This window comes from Scleropages formosus, chromosome 12 (assembly GCF_900964775.1).
Source record: "Scleropages formosus chromosome 12, fSclFor1.1, whole genome shotgun sequence".
Lineage (NCBI taxonomy): Eukaryota > Metazoa > Chordata > Actinopteri > Osteoglossiformes > Osteoglossidae > Scleropages > Scleropages formosus.
The window spans coordinates 20,826,158-20,843,585 of NC_041817.1; the positions used below are offsets into that span (position 1 = coordinate 20,826,158).

The following is a 17,428-nucleotide window of genomic DNA, read 5'->3' on the forward strand; positions in this document are numbered from 1 at the left end:
GCAATACACAGGGGGCACCATCTGTATGGACGAGATGCGTACAGTTTACACCGCGTGTCACACACCCTGCATGTGACTGGCAAGGGAAGCGTGTCCTCCCTTTTAAAGTCTGCCACTATCAGCACAGTGCCAGCGGTTGTCCAGACTTATGAGCGCCCCCGTGGACATGACTGTCAGTTTGGACAGGAGCTCTCTGGGTCTGATGCTCTGGGGATTCTGGCAGAACACTCTCTGTCCTCCTTCCTCCATGCGCCCTGCCAGAAGCTTCTGAAAGACGAGACAGTGACTGCGCTTTAATATTGCATATTTGTACTGTCATGTTCTGCACATTTAAGCATCAGTCCACCTCTAGGCTAACACAAAAAATCTAAAATTAACGGCAGCCTACGTTTGCCTCAGACGTCTAGTTGTTTTACATAAACATCTTTAAATTCGTCTTACAATGGACTGGCGTTCCATCCACGGTGTACTCTGCCTTCCATGTAATGCACCTCAAATAGGGTCTGGATCAATCCATCCATGGATGGATGCATAGATGAATTGGACCTTTACATGCATAAGGATTAAGATAATAATGTGATCTGCCATAATGTCTTATTCTGTTTAAAACGTTTCCGGTTGTGCTTTTTTACTTCTGCAACATCTGAAGTCTCAAATAACATTTTCACTTTCAGAAGCTGCAAGGAGTCCATCGTGCTGACGGTTGTTCAACCTTTTCCAGTAAGTAGTCCTACCGTTTCAGCTCTTAGGAATAGGGAATCACAACGCTTCAGTTTGGTAGCCCGGTACGCTTAGCCAACCTATTGACTAAAGAGGACACAGCTTAGCGATCACTGCTACTGTCCATCTCCTTAGCTGTATTAAGCTGTTTGGAAGACATAGAGCAGTGCTGGACTCCAGTGGACAATCCATACAACCACCTAATCCACATGTGCTGTGGTGGTCCGATATCTTGGCCCAAATGCCCTCTGTCAGCAAATACAGGCAGCACTCGCAACAGAGAAAGAGAGGACCCCTAGGACTGCACTGTAACTGCTGTTTATAGGGATAAACATTAACATGAAAAACAGTTTATCTGTATAAGTGCAAAAATATATCATCGGAAGATATTACCCTAAACACAGCATCTTCTGATGTCTGCAACTTTGAAACATGCAGTGTATTTCTTAACAAGCTGCTTTGCATATGAACTCTTTGAAAAACATGCTTCCATTAAGATTAATTACAGCTAAAAACGTTCTCCGGCATCTTGGGGGTATCGGGGCAGCTTCCGTGTTTTTACAGAAATTCCTGCGCTCAGATGCTGGTTTTGGGAAGCGTGTGCCTACTGATTAAAAGGAATTGAAAAATCCTGCATGGTCTCGAGCCAACAGGCTCGCTGGCTCACAAGTTGCGACAATAATTGTTCTCATTTATCTGGAAGAGCAGCGGGGCGATCAGATTGGCCGAGGAGGACAGCGACGGGAGCGTCCACCTCCCCCTGCGCGCAGCGGATTCCAGTTGCTTTCATTATAGGCTGAGAAACGGGGCCTTTCCGTCAAGCGCGCCGCATCAAGCGCCACTCACCAGCACCGAGCTGTGTCCTCGGAACGCATATAAACGATCTCGGTCTTCTGCGGCGGAGGTCCTTCCTCTACTTCCATTTCTTTGACTAACTAATTTACTGTTCCGCGGCACTGTGCGCATGTGACAGCGGCCCAAGGGAAGTCTGTGTAGCCGAGTGACATTTTCAGTGAGGCAAATGAAAGAAGTGTGTGTTTTTCTATGAGGTGACTGCTGTTTGCGGGGCTCCCTGCCACGTCCTCCCAAAGGAATGTGTACTGCTGCGGAGAAGTAATCATATTTTAATTTTAATGAATTCCAGCCATGCAAATCATCTCCCCGGCAGCGAGGTTGCTGGCTGTTCGTCCTGAATATGGCAGAGCGTCTATTTATGGTCTGATTTTGCTCCATCTGGTTTGGTCGATAGTGGCTGCTGTGATTTCCGGAATCCTACATTAACTATCAATCATCAGTCACTAAACAGATGTTTACTCTTAAGTTGAAGCGCGATCATTCACACATTGACTCTTCTTGTAAAGCCTCAGCAGTAGCCATAGCAACCAGCTACCTGTGTTACCTGAGGGAGCATGGCAGGCTGCATGACAGTTAAGGACACGGAAGATTCGGTCTGTGTTTGAAGAGACGCCCTGCTGTTGTATCTTCAAGGGTGGTACTAACCCTGAACTGCTCCAGTGCAATAGTTCATTAACTGTTGTAATCCAATTTCAAGAATAAAACCATCAGCCAAGCAACAAAATAACAGCGATAATAAAATCTCGCATCGCCTCCTCAAACAGAAGAAAAAAAAACATTAATAGGGTTCTATAAGTCTCCAAATGGAAATAAATATTGATGGTTAATCTTGGGTCCAAAGGGGTTCCTGAGTTTCTGGATGCTACTTTGTTAAATGCTGCGGAGGCTGGGTAAAGAGGATTGGGAATCATGGGGAGGGGGGGGGGTTCTTCAATGTCAAGAGCGCTACAGTTTTCCCATGTTCCTCTGTCACTCCCTGTCAAGTCTTGTTGCCAGGGCGGCAGACGTTTTTCTAAACCATACTTGACAGAACCAAGTGGCTACGACTCCGTCCCCCTGGCGAGTGAGAGGGGCTTCCGCCACACTGTGTCGCCCTCTCGGCCTTTCCAAAGGGATGAGGATCAGCTGTCTGTGTTCTTTTTCAGTGTCCCAAATCTGCATTCATCAGTGCTGCGAAAAAAGCCAAGTTAAAGTCGAACCCGGTGAAAGTGCGCTTCGCCGAGGAGGTCATCATAAACGGACAGGTTCCTGTAAGCAGCTAGTCGCAATATTCCTTCAATATTTCTTTCATGGATATGTTTTAAATGCTGCACCCTATGAAAACTATACTAATTTGTCCCCATTCCTGAAGTGCATAAGAGGTAATCTGAAACAACTGGTTTTTTGCATGTCATTTATGCTTTTTATTCATTTAAATCTGTTCTTCACTCTCTCTCTACTGAATGTCTCTCAGATATCCTGCCTAAATACCTGGCTTGTCTAGACCTACATATTTTTCCACTCAAATGTTGAGGTGAAAGGCAATTCAAAAGAGTTATTACTAGGTTTCTAAAAGAAGTAACATAGTTAATTAAAATATACAATTTCAAGCACTTCAGTTTGTTGTGTTGTGATCTGAATTAAAGTCACACAAGGAGAACATCTAATATATGAAAAAGAGCAATGTGAAGTCGTATCTGCATTTAGGTGATTGTTGAACCAGTGGTTTCTCAAGAGAACATATATTTATCATACGTGTTATGTGCATTCTTTTCCGTCTGCGTTCCAAAATCTTCACTGATCTCTTAGTGTAGATGAATCATATGCCGCCTTTGATTTATAATGTGATTTATGAGTCTGTGTAGATGATACGTGTATGAGGATCTTTGTCTAAATCTTCTTGCATGAAGAGCACAATCCCAAAAGATAGTAGACATGGCTCTAAAATCCCATTTCCATTTCCCTTCTAGGAAACAGTCAAGGATAATTCCCTTCTTTTTATGCCAAATGTTCTCAAAGTGTACCTGGAAAATGGGCAGACAAAGTCCTTCCGCTTTGACAGCAACACTTCCATTAAAGTGAGTTTTACAAGACCAGGAGAGCACCATGTGTACAGGAAACAATTTATTCTTATCAGATTTTTCACAGAAAAGGTTATAAAAGTGGTAAATCATACTGTGGGGGAGTAGTGCAGTGATTACCGATATGGAGTTTTAAACACAAGGTTGCCAGCTCAAGCCCCACTCCCCAGTGCCGCGGTAATAACGTCAAGCAAGGTGCTTTCCTTGAACTTTGTCCATGTAAAAATACCCTTCTGGATAAACAGGGAAAAAATCTTTAAAAGATAAAAATCACCAGCTAAGCAACACAATAATTCAACCTGTATTTTATACAGTTTATTCCTCTTTTTTTTTAAATTAATGGTTATGTGATGATCCAAGAGTTAAATCTGCTGCTTGTCCAAAAGCATAAAACATGTGCCTTCATCTTAATTGTAAATGGATTCACTGTTTTTAAAGTGTGGAATTGTTTTCTTGTGCGCCAGGATGTTATCCTGACTTTGCAAGAGAAACTGTCCATCAAGAGCATTGAGCATTTCTCCCTGATGTTGGAACAGCGCGGTGAAGGAACTGCAAGCAAACTGCAGCTCCTCCATGAGCAGGAGATGTTATCTCAGGTGAGGCTCAAAGGTGGGGTAATGGAGATGTTGTTTCTCCACAAGTCTAAAATCGTTTATCTGTAGAGTCCTTCATACGAGCAGCTTCTTTTCAGGTGAGCTCCCTTGAGCGGGATGGTAGACAAGATGCTGTTCCTCAGTGAACAGAAGGTGTTGATTCAGACAAGCTGCTATACCTCCACTCAACTACAATTAGGTGATATCTCAGCAGGTTCCTCCATCAAGACTCACTTTCCTCCATGTCCACAAAGATCTTTCTCAGGTGAATCCTCCAGAAGCGAGTGATACTGAGTCCTCCAAATAAACTGCTGTTCCTTCAATAAAAGAATGTTCTCTCAGAGGACACAGAGAAACCTGAGCAGATTTTTAGACCATATTTTATCAGTCCATAGACAGAAGATGCTGCCTTGAGTGGGAACTTTCAATAGTCCCATGCAAGAACAGTATGATCAGAAAAAGCAATTCCTATCAGTTTAGAAGTTCAATTGCAGTGTGCAGCCAAAAAAGGTCCACAGGTTTTGGACAAGGACTTAAAATATGTAAGAATTAATGAGAGGCATGATGCTAACAAGGAGCTGGACCTCAGGTAGAACTTCTTTTTTTTCAGCACAGGTAGAACCACAAGCCTCCTCAAACGGGATCGCTTAAAGTGTGATTTATTACCGTGTTCAGCGATTTGACAGTATTCTTCATCTTAATGAATGATTCAGCTTGGAAAGAATTTGTATGATGAGTCTATCTGCTGTCACTAAAAGCACAACATTTTTTTCCGTTAGAGGTAAAAACCTTATTACAGCATAACAAGAGAAAACATTTTCATTTGATCTGGACTGAAATAGTGGTAACAGTAAAGTGACACAATGCCATGGTTAAAAAAAGAAAGAAAAAAAAAGATATGCCAGGTTATAATGATGAATATTCTCATGTGCAAGTACACATAGAATATTTAACTAGGAAACAGGGTTGTCCCATCCAGGGTGAACCCCCTCCACCCCTCTCCAGCATGCAGTGATTTTAGGATATGCTCCACACCCCTGGGACCCTGATCAGGACAAACAGTTAATGAAAATTGATGAATGGATGGATGGATGGATGGATGGAATTATGTAAAAAAATACACACAGGGTATAACATCTTTTCCTGTGTATCTTGAATGGTATAATGGTATAATGTCCTATTCTGTCTGATTATTCAGCTTGTCTTTGTCTTTGTTCTCACCTCAGTACAGGCTTTTTTTTTTTTTTTAAGAAAATTTGCACATTTTAACACTTCTGGAGATGACTCAAAGAAATCATTCTCTGGACATGTATGTGCTTCATGCTTAGCAAATAAACTTTGTTTTTTCCTCGTTAGGTGACACAACGACCAGAGTCTCATAAGATGAAATGCTTCTTCCGAATCAGCTTTGTTCCGAAAGACCCCATCGACCTTCTAAGGAGGGATGCTGTGGCTTTCGAATACCTCTACGTTCAGGTATTGTTAGATATGAAACCTGGCATAAATTAAATCTGCAGTTTTTTATATCAGAAATTCCACTTCTAATGAGATTGATGATTCTTGCTATTCAGTCATATAGTATGGGCAGTGACAGCATAGAGATAACATGGAGTGAATTAAAGGAGCCAACTGACTGGACCTTTTTTGCTCTTCCAACAGAGCTGTAACGACGTGGTGCTGGAGCGCTTTGGGTCGGAGCTGAAGTACGACATGGCACTGCGCCTGGCTGCCTTGCAGATGTACATCCTGACCGTCACCACCAAGCAGACGCAAAAGGTCTCCATCAAGTACATTGAGTGAGTCTAACATCTCTTTCTTTTGCTTTGCAGCTTCAAGGTAATGCATTTCTTTCATATGTCCTTACCTTTGTTTGATTGGTTATTTTAAACTAAAATTTGTGTTTTTTTCCCAAATCCTGAAAACGTAACATTTCCCTGTAATCCAGTTCACAAGTTTGATACCTGCAAAATAAATAAATAAATAAATAAAGAAAGAAATAAATAAATAAAAGGAAGAGCATTCATATATTTCAGTAGGTGTGACTTTTGGTGATGTAAATCAGATTATGGGGCAATGTTTTATTTGACATTGCTTATCTCACTTCTTGTCAACAGAATGTTTTTTTAAAGCAATACATGTTGACAAATAACAATCCATACAGCAACATAGTCTGATAAAGGACTAATATTTAAAGATCTGTGAAAATTCTCTAAGATAACTGTTAGAACTGTTGCCTTTGGAGCAGAAGATTGCAGGTTCAAATCCTTTTCACTGGTGTAGTACCACTTGGCAAACTGTCTACCCTAAATTGCTCCTATAAAAATTATCTAACTATAAATGAGTAAAAAAAAAATGTAGGTAGCTTATTATTGTAAGTTCCATTGGAGAAAAGTGGGAGATAAATGTAATGTTATTTATCTGTTAGTGAATTAATGAAATCAGTGATGTCTGTCTTGGGAAAAAAAATCATGCTTTTAAAGAATGAGACAAAGAGTGACGTGCTTCTCTGTAGGAAGGAATGGGGTTTAGCGCTCTTCCTGCCTCCAGCTGTCTTGTCCAGCATGAAGGAGAAGAACATTAAGAAAGCCCTGACACATATTCTGAAGACCAACCAGAATCTCGTACCTCCGGGAAAAAAGGTAGCCAGCATTCCCTCTCGCTCTCGCTCAATCCCTCCCTCTCCACATGCACAAATCATACTGTCATCCTACAAGATGCTCGCATTATGCAGCAGAGCAATATCACAGGCAGTTGGCTGGAGTTACTGTATATCATACATCACCAGTGCAATTCTGTATATTCCCATTTGCCTCTTGAGAAATGACTGCTTCGGCATCCCCATGTGGAAAGGTTTTTTACACATTGATGATTTTAAAATCTGACAGTAACTAACAATGGCTTTTGTTTAGTATTATCTAGTGAACACACACACACACACACACACACACACACACACACACACACACACACACACACACACACACACACACTGTCTGAAACCACTTGTCCCAAGTGGGTCACGGCAAACCAGAGCCTAACCTGGCAACACAGGGCATAAGGCCAAAAGGGGATAGGACACACCCAGGACAGGACACCAGTCCATCACAAGGCACCCCACGCAGGATTCGAACCCCAGACCCACCAGAGAGCAGGACCCGGCCAAACCCGCTGCTCCATCTAGTGAACAATTTCAGTTAATATATACGAGCAAGACATTGCTGAAATTATCAAGCGAACAGCCATACCAGTGCATTTTCCAAGTATATATTATTACATTCTCATTTTAATGCACTGTGCCCTGTCATGCAGTTTTTGTTTTCTCTTTTTTTTTTCTGGATTTCTGATAAAAATGCGGAAGAATGCAACAGAATGCAGCAGACATTCTGTAAGGATGAAAACCATAGATCATCCAGTAAATATTCTCTTCAAAATATCAAAACAGCACATTTCACAAGGCTGCCCCCTGATGGAAATGAGACGTGTCTTGGAGCACCTATTTTCTTTGCTGAGCTTTTTACAATGTTTCCTATGCTTCTTCATGCAAGAATAATTAATATTTAGAAAACTAAATTCTCTTTGTATAATCTGTTCAATATTTGTGTTGTGTGTGAATACTTTTGTTTTCTTCGTGCCCTATTTGTATTCTTACTTATAACTCTGTTACACTAACTAACAAGCATTGCAAAATCTTCTGGTATGATTTCAAAAACACTGCCATACTTGTATCGTTTCTTTCAGTTAACTGCTTTACAAGCAAAGGTGCACTACCTGAAATACCTCAGTGAACTGAGGCTATATGGGGGACGTGTGTTCAAATCTACACTGCTGGTAAGTCTGTATCCCTGTCTATTTCCAAATAATGCCGCACGCTTTGATAGGGCAGGAATATATAGTATATCCTGCAAGAGATATTTTTTAAATAATGTTATTGATTTCTCATCACTTCAGTTCTGCAGAATTCACAGTGAGGTTGTTTCATTGCTGCAAATCAGTACCGTGGTGAAAGGTTCCAGGACTTGAACTAACAACCTTCGGGTGTATAAGCCTGTGTTCTTGAATATGACTACTATTTTCTTACTAAATGAAAGCAAGGCCAGGGCGAGCTCTTAGTGACAGCTATGCTGACTCTTTCAGCAAGGGGAAAAGCACACAGAAGTGACCCTCCTCGTGGGACCGCGCTACGGCATCAGTCACGTGATCAACACCAAGACCAACCTGGTGGCCCTGTTGGCTGACTTCAGCCACGTCAACCGCATCGAGATGTTCACGGAGGACGAGAAAAACGTCAGGGTGGAGCTGCATGTTCTTGACGTCAAGGTTTGTTCGGAGCTTACAATCTGATCTTCGATGCATAGTTATAGCCGACTGTAACTGCTGTTCTCTAAAGACAAGTATAGGTTGGTAGTGCTTTCAGAATAATAGTATTGGAATTGTTATAAAAAAATATGACATGGACAATATAAATGTAGCTTGAGTTTGTTGAGCAGATAAGAGCTTTGTTAAACTCTCCATCGGAAGGCAAGGAGACAAAGCCATTTGTGTTGCGTCAGTCTCACTGTTTTGTTGGGAGCGTCTGCTGTGTCGCCATATGGCGTGTACTTTTTACAGAGTAGAGGCTTTTGTGTGCACCGGGGAGTATTTCAACCACACACTGATCTCTGGTGTTTGCATTACAGCCTATAACACTCTTAATGGAGTCCAGTGATGCCATGAATCTGGCTTGCTTGACAGCTGGATACTACAGGCTGCTCGTGGACTCCAGAAGGTCCATCTTCAACATGGCCAACAGTAGTAACACCAATAGCGTGGACACAGGTGGGTGTACATGACTCATTTTTTTTTTCCTTTTTTTACTGCAGGAGACTATTATCACTTGATGGATGCAAATTAACTGATTCAGCTACTCATATTATTTTCATCTTTCAGACCAAGATGCCAGGGGAAAGATTAACTTCCAAGCTATCGAGTGGACGTATAGCACCTCCTTCAGTACCAACGAAGACACAAGTGTCCGCAAGAGGCAGTCTTACGACAAAGAATCTGAGTTTCTGGATTGTAGCAGAAGCGAAAATGAAGTCACCCCCATCTACATTACGGAGCTCCAAGGGTCCCAGCACAGAACTCATCTGGGAGAGCGGGCAGAAAAGGGGAACAGAAATGCACACTCTCAGCCGTTTTTGTCTGTTCCGAAAAGCAAAGCCCAGGACTCTCCCAGAAGCGCCAAGGTGTCCTTTATATTCGGAGACCCTCCCTTAGATACTGTCAATCCCCAAAACCTGGGTTACGAGAGGTTACTGGATGAAAGTCCAGAAATTCTTGATGAACACAGGTCAATGTACCTCCAAAATGAGGAAGATTTTAAGAACATGGATCCATCCAGGGATGGACTAGACTTCCAGTACGGTACCCACTCAGTCTACAGTGGCATCAATGATGGAAAAATATTTGGGAACACAGAGGGTATTGAAGAGCCCCTGCTTCGTGACATCTGCTACGCGGAAACAACGGACGACGCAGAGGATGATGATGATGCCAGCTGTGAGGAGGATAGCGTGATTGGGGAGATGGACAAGTCTACCTTCCTCAAACTCTCTGGTTCCAGTGACGACATCATAGACTTGACCTCCCTCCCACCACCAGAGGGTGACGATGAGGAAGACAATGATGTTCTCCTTCATTCTCTCAATATGGCCATCGCTGCTCCCCCACCCGGCTTCAGGGACAGCTCAGATGAAGACGAGCATCAGGCCACACAGGTTACCAAGGGGAGCAGCCCGGGCACCAGCGATGACATTCCTGTTTCACTGATCGATGCAGTTCCTACACAATCGGAAGGCAGCAAAGAGGCAGCCCTGGACGATGCTGTGGTCTCCACCTTACAGGCCCTAGAGGCCTTGGCGGCCTCTGAGGAACAGGCCCACCAACAGTCAGACAGTAGTTCAGGTTCTTACACCATTGTGACATTTATTCATTGACAACATGCTATGTTCCACTCATTTGCATTTGTTTGGTTTCCTGTGCAAGCCCGCCATCCCAGTTTTGTTTTTGTTGAGTCTGTGCATGTTCATTATTTGCATTATTGTAACTCATTTTGTGCAACATTTGTTTGGCTTTTTTTGCTCACTGCTTTGGACTTTTTTGTTTGATATTTTTATGTACAAAAATATAATGCATTTCAGTTCATAGCGCTCATTATTTTTGTATGAATAAAATATGTACCATTTTAACAAGATGCATAAAAAGTGCCTCAGATGTGGTTATTAATAAGTTGTTTGTCTTTCTGTGGCATACAGGTGTAGCAATATCTCGGGCCTTTAGTCCAGAGTCATCTTCAGATTCTGGAAATGAGACAAACTCCTCAGAGATGACAGAGAGCTCGGAGCTTGCAACGGCCCAGAAGCAGTCCGAGAACTCCATGCGCTTGTTTGTGGCCACCACTGAAGGGTACCAGCCACTCCTTGAAGAGAAAACTGAGTTCCCCGTTTCCCCCTCTGATCAAGATCCTGTCCTTAAAATTCCCAGTGGCTTCACAAGCAGCCAGGAAGAAGAACCGCAGTCCACAGCTGTGCCTTCGAAGCAGATGCTCCACTCGGACGGCCTTGAAATGGAGCCAGAAACCATGGAAACCAAATCTGTGACAGACTACTTCAACCTAATGCAGATGGGCTCTCTGGTGAGCTCCAGTAACAGCAAGCGAAGAGGAAAGACAGGTGAGACAGATGCCAGAAGGCACTTTGACACTAATACTGCGGGTAAGCGGCTGCCAAGATTGGCCGAGCCTGGTGGGGAAGATCAGCAGCAAGTGGGGAAATTCAACACGTTCAGCACACGGGAGTCACACCGCATGAGTCACTTTGATCTTGAGCGCACCTCATTTCGTGAAAAGAGCCAAAAGCGGCAGCCTGTGTCTGAAAACAAGACAGCAGAGGCTGTCCCGGGGGATGCGAGTGGTCGCAGCCAGTCATGGGGGCCCCACACTAGCAGGATGGGTATCAAAGAGAATGACCCGGAAGATGATGGTAATGGCACTTCTGAGATTGTTAAGCAAAAGGGTTCCTCAGACAGGGCACTCCTGTCACCAGACAGGGAGCTAAACAAATCCAAACAAACAAACAACCCCAGCGGGGAACAGACGCAGACGAAGCCTCCCCCAGCAGAACAGCCCGTTACCCGGCTGTGTGAGTACCATCTCGCCAAACGCATGTCGTCCCTGCAAAGTGACAGCAACTACTCCCTTCAGAGCTCCCAGTGCTCTTCCCTCGATGCCAACTGCAATGCGGGGAGTAGCAGCTGCACCATGCCCGTGGATTCCCCTCTCTGCGCAGCTGACAGCAAGCTTGCACCAGCCGAGTCCGCCATGAAAGGTATCAGCTATGCAGTAACTGAGGAGAAAGCCCATGGCACATCAAGTCACGGATTGCAGGGAAAGGAACTCTACCAAAAAGCAGACTCATCGCTTTCCCAGAAGATACAGCCTAACATACACACGCCGACAGGCTCTGAGCCCACACTGGGCTCTTTGCAAGATGGATGCCAGCGGCTGCCCAAGATTAAAGAAACTACAGGTACAGCAACAAGGATTAATAATGTATTCGCTGATCTCTGTGTGAAGGAAGGATGGGTTAGGGATAACCCAAAGCCGAGAAACGAGTCTTATAGTCAGACTGTAAATCTAAGCCAAATGCACCAAGGTGGCAAGTTGCACAGCTTAAACGTAGGTGTTAGCTTGAGATTTAATGACAGCAGGATCAACATTAGCACGCATGTTGGTCACAATCCTGCACTGTTAGACCAGGGTAGAGTTAAGAACAACGCCATTACAAGGTACCCCTGCATGCTGCCCAAACCTGCACCCTCTGAATATTCAAGTTTGGTACACTCTGTTGGAACTTCCTCAAGAGCAGGTAATGGTCCCAGAATGTACCACTCTGCTACACTGCCTGCTAAACTGAAGAAGAGTCCTGATTTGCATGCTCAGGGATCTACGAACAATCTTGAAGTTAAACACTGTATTGACAGAAGGAGTTCATTTTCTGACTATGAAGGCAAATTAGAACAAGGCTTTGATGCTAAGCAGGTTCTGGACCTGTGTAAAGCGAATGTACTCGAGGGTGTTGGCAGACCCTCGGCAGAAGTTTGCAGCAATCAGCCCCCTGGTGACATGGACCAGTTCAAGGATGATTGCAGATCAAAGCATGCTATCAGGGAGATGCTTAATGATTCTCTGTGTTTTTCTACTACCCCTAGTGTAGCTTGCACAGAACTCGAGATGGCACGAAGAGGAGACTGTTTTTCCAAACAGGTCAAGGTCAATGCCATACCACCACCATCTAATATTAGTGCAGATACTGATGTGCCAAAGCAGGAGCCTACTGAAATCCCCAAGCAGAACCATATCCAGACATCTCCCATCAGCTTGCTTCCATGTGAGCAGAGCACAGGCAGCCTTAGGATAACCAAGAAAGACAGGACCCTACGGCGGAGCTCAAGTAGCTTGACCACATACTCTGGTAGTGCTGAATTGTCAACCAAAGTCACAAGCGCTGGTCGAAGTTTGCAGCCTTCTCTATCACTTGATTCCAAACCTCAAAAGAAACCTGCTGGGAAGAAGCTTTCCAAGAGTTACTCCCAGGGCTCAGTCTCCTCTAATTCTGCTTGCTCCACTGGCAGCAGGGATGGCAGAAGAGCTTCAGTTGTGCTTCCCATGCCAAAAGACACTAAGCAGTTCAGATCTTTGCCAAAGCTGGACACCAGCAATTGGAGGTGCCACGGTCCCTTCAGCTACTGCTTTCTCAAAAAGAAGACAGTTGCTGATGAGGACGAAGATGATGGAGAGCTTCACACATCTGAGTCACCCAAGAGGGCCCAAAGGACATCAAGACTGTCTTCCAGCAGTGGAGTGGAGGACTTAGCATCTCCTACAAAGGCCCTTGGAGAGCAGCATTACTTGGATGTTAACTTGAACAGCATGAGCTTCAGCGCCCAGCTAGCTCGGGTTAACGTGCTGAAGGACAATATGTACAGCTTCCCCTCTGGTTTTGCAGCTGCGCAGAGGGATGCTGGAGAGTTGATAACCCTGGTGCGCTCCAGTGTTGGGAGAGCTGATGGCCCACTGCCCGAGATTCAGGGAGCTGACCTGTTCCAATACAAACAGCTGCTCTCCATTGAGTCCAAAGAGCTAGGAACCGCCTGTAGGAAGATGGCCCTAGCACAAAAAAGCCCAGAAGAAATGATTTTGGCTGTGACATGCAGCTTCCAGGTTCTATGCTGCTTGACAGAGGCTTGCATGTGCCTCGTGAAAGGAATGTCTGAGGAGGCCCAGCAACGTGAGGTGGTAGCCAAAGTAGATGAGGTTGTCGTGAACTACATCTGCCTGCTGAAGGCTGCCGAGGCAGCTGCAGTTGGCGCCAGCAAAGACTACAGTGTTAAAGCTCTGGCGCGGCACTCAACCACTATGTCCACTATCATAAACGCACTCACACGTTCGCTAAAATCACTTCTCAATAAGTAAGCGCTCTTTCCAATGTCGTTTTGCAAAGCCATACACAGAATTGTTGGGGAAACTCACCCCATTGTATAAATTGTTGTAATTAACTTTCCCTGTGTATACTTTGTTTTATATGTAAATAAATATTATTCATGAATAAATTGTATTAAATATACATGTATAAAGCGGTGTGTAGGACTGTAAAACGAAAAGGTACTCGTCGTCCAACAAAAAGCAAATTGTAAGAATGTAAAATAATATAATTCTTCATGTATTTGCCTGTCTTTTTTTCATTACATTACTTTTACCTACTGCAATATGAAAAACCTAATATTTGAAGAAATTATCTTACATATTTCTTCACGTACAAGTACTGGTTTTTACTGAAAATGTACAATTATTTAATTATAAAAAACGGTAGTTTTTTTAAACAAATCTGAATTAAATTTTAATTACTTTAGAAAACAAAATTGAAAAAAATCAAAGAAATTGTTTAAATTACTTATTCTTTTTATAAGATATACAGATCAACACATAGGGCAATATAGACTTTTTTGTACATTCCTCTGATTATATCATTATATGGAATTAATTTATGAAATCATTCTAACAATACCTTGCAATTAAAATTATTTTAGAATATTGTTTGAACACATTAAAATTTTAAATTGTGAGCTGGACTTCATATTGTCTTTATTTTTTAGATTTTGCTTACCGATGGTCTTTCGCAGCAGAGTGTATAATTCATTTTCTATACATAGAAATACTACAGTTGCTGTGCAGACATTATATGTTTGCAGTATAAATGCTTTGTTCAGTTCCACTTGAAAATATTATATTCACTTATTGAATTGTATATTAAGCACAGGAAGTATAAAACATCCTGTGCTGTATGTAATCACATTGTTGAAACGTGTATATTACCAATTATGCAATGTTCCTGGAAAGGAGGGATGGAATACAAAATGTGTTCAGCTTTAGTTTTATTCAAAGTTTTTTAGAAATGAAAGTGTCTCCAATAACTGAAGAAGACTGTCTTTGCTGGCCCTAAAAGGATCCCCTTAATATGCCAAGCACAACACATCTGCTGTGATGACTGTAAAAATGGAATTATATCAGCAATATACATCACCTCCTTGTGTTACAAATGATGGCGTTAAAGACTTTAAAGATATTTTTTCTAGTGTGTTCATTTACTTTTAATTCCACTTTCTTCACTTATCTGTTTACTACATTGATATTTGGAGCAGAGAATGCAATCCCTATATGACAACTCTGCCAAAAGGGGTGAGTGAAATGATTCAAAAGGTGAGGGAGGGCATGAATTCAAGTCGCTTCTACACTGTTTACAGCTCTTATCTGGTGTGTTCGTCTGTGTTGGTGATGAATAACAAGACCATATATATTTGACTGTTTATGGCATGCTTTAACTGACAATCAGGATTCAGTAGGAGTTTGTGGCAACAACATATCCTTATGTCATTTAAAATAGTTAATAAAATAGTTTTGACTTTCATATACCTCAAAATTAATTAAAATATTAAAATAAAAAGTTGTACAAAGTATTTATGCATTAAGTCGTTGGACATCTGTATTATTAACATTTTATTGATCTTGAACACATTTATTAAAATTTTAAATAAATCAACATTTCAATGACTTTGAAAAGTGACTTATGAACAAAATTTAAGAATAGACTTTAGGTCTCAAATGTGTTCTTAAATTGAGAAGGCAGTTACCATATTCTTGCTAATGACTTATTCTTCATTTAGCTAAACAAGCAAAAAGATAATCATTATGACAACCCGATGGTTTGAACTTTAAAACAAACTTTAATCACAGTTATTAAGTGGAGTGAATCCAGGCAAAACTGTGGCTTTTTTGCTCACACACACAAAAATAGATTCAGTTGTATACACCAATTTGCCAAAACATTAAGATCACCTGCCTAATATTGCGTAGGTCCCCCTCATGCTGCCAAAATAGCTCTGACCCATCGAGGCATGAACTCCACAAGACCTCTAAAGGTGTCCTGTGGTATCAGATCCTTTAAGTCCTGTAAGTTGCGAGATGGGGCTTCCATGGATCGGACTTGTTTTTCCAGCACATCCCATAGATGCTCGATCGGATTGAGATCTGGGGAATTTGGAGGCCAAGTCAACACCTCGAAATTTTTTACAATTTTTGCAGTGTGGCAGGGCACATTATCCTGCTGAAAGAGGCCACTGCCATCAGGGAATACCGTTGCCATGAATGGGGTGTACATGGTCTGCAGCAATCTTTAGGTAGGTGGTATTTGTCAAAGCAACATCCACATGAATGCCAGGACCCAAGGTTTCCCAACAGAACATTGCCCAGAGCATCACATTGCCGCTGCTGCCGGCTTAACTTCTTTCCATAGTGCATCCTGCTGCCATCTCTTCCTCAGGTAAATCACACACACGCGTCTGGCCGTACACAGGATCTAAAAGAAAACATGATTCATCAGACCAGGCCACCTTCTTCCATTGCTCCACGGCCCAGTCCTGATGATCACGTGCCCATTGTAGGCACTTTTGGTGGTGGACAGGGGTCAGCATGGGCATTCTGACCAGTCTGCGGCTACGCAGCCTCATATGCAGCAAGCTGTGATGCACTGCGTGTTCTGACACCTTTCTATCATGGTCAGCATTAAGGTTTTCAGCAATTTGTGCTGCAGTAGCACTCCTGTGGGATCAGACCAGATGGACCACGTGCATCAATGAGTCTTGGGTGCCCATGATCCTGTTGCCTGTTCACCGGTTGTCCTTCCTTGGACCACTTTTGGTAGATACTAACCACTGCATACTGGGAACACCCCACAGACCTGCCGTTATGGAGATGCTCTGACCCAGTTGTCTAGCCATCACAATTTGGTCCTTTTCAAAGTTGCTTGCCCATTTTTCCTGCTTCCAACACATGAAATTCAAGAACTCACTGTTCAGCTACTGCCAAATATATCCCACCCCTTGACAGGTGCCATTGTAACGAGATAATCAATGTTATTCACTGTCAGTGGTTTTAATGTTGTGGCTGATGGTGTACACTAAAAGTATGTACTTAAAATAGTGCTCCATAAAACTGAATAATATTAAAATGCTTGACAACAGGCTTACTTCAACATGCAGACTAATGCAGTCTTTCCAAAACATCAGGTAATTTATAAACCATTGCACAAAAGCAAGCATTCCATTCATTTTACAGTTGGCAAACAAGAGAATGATATTCAACAATACAATAATAAACAATTATGAAGAAAAACGCACTATAACAGCAGTTATGTGCATTCTCCCATAAAAATACAAGAAGTATAAAGCAGGTTGACTTCTACACCTTCGCAAAACAAATCCCACCGAAACCGCACTTATTATATGTAATGAATTTGCAGCACAGCCATTGGACTTGGCTGTTGATTTTACTTCCCCCTTAATACTTAAAAAATATATATATTTCTGCATTGAATGTACTGCTTTTGCTTATTTTTGCTTCACTAGCTTCGTTGTAGCTAATATAAATACAAGGTATCAATAAGCAGTGGTCACCTGTCTGCACGGGGGTGTGGGCGGATCCAAAGAAACAGTGGGCGGGTCAAGGAGGCGAAGAATGAACGTGTAGAGAGCGGACCGGACAATGGGCGGAGACTTGGCGAGGACAGTGGGCGGAGAGTGGGCGGGGATGATGGGCGGGGACAGTGG

General features: G+C 42.7%; 1 protein-coding gene across 1 annotated transcript in view; it reads left to right on the forward strand.

The window, feature by feature from the left end:
- The window catches only part of frmpd4 (FERM and PDZ domain containing 4), a 38,316-nt gene extending 24,577 nt beyond the window's left edge, over nt 1-13,739 (forward strand). The window contains exons 5-17 of the mRNA XM_018741756.2: nt 675-720; nt 2,721-2,825; nt 3,525-3,632; nt 4,100-4,231; nt 5,585-5,704; nt 5,888-6,024; nt 6,741-6,867; nt 7,967-8,056; nt 8,363-8,545; nt 8,905-9,043; nt 9,155-10,171; nt 10,522-11,793; nt 12,481-13,739. Coding sequence (XP_018597272.2) covers nt 675-720; nt 2,721-2,825; nt 3,525-3,632; nt 4,100-4,231; nt 5,585-5,704; nt 5,888-6,024; nt 6,741-6,867; nt 7,967-8,056; nt 8,363-8,545; nt 8,905-9,043; nt 9,155-10,171; nt 10,522-11,793; nt 12,481-13,739 — 4,735 coding nt within the window. The remainder of the gene's footprint in view (nt 1-674; nt 721-2,720; nt 2,826-3,524; nt 3,633-4,099; nt 4,232-5,584; nt 5,705-5,887; nt 6,025-6,740; nt 6,868-7,966; nt 8,057-8,362; nt 8,546-8,904; nt 9,044-9,154; nt 10,172-10,521; nt 11,794-12,480) is intronic.
- The last annotated feature ends 3,689 nt before the right edge of the window (nt 13,740-17,428 follow it).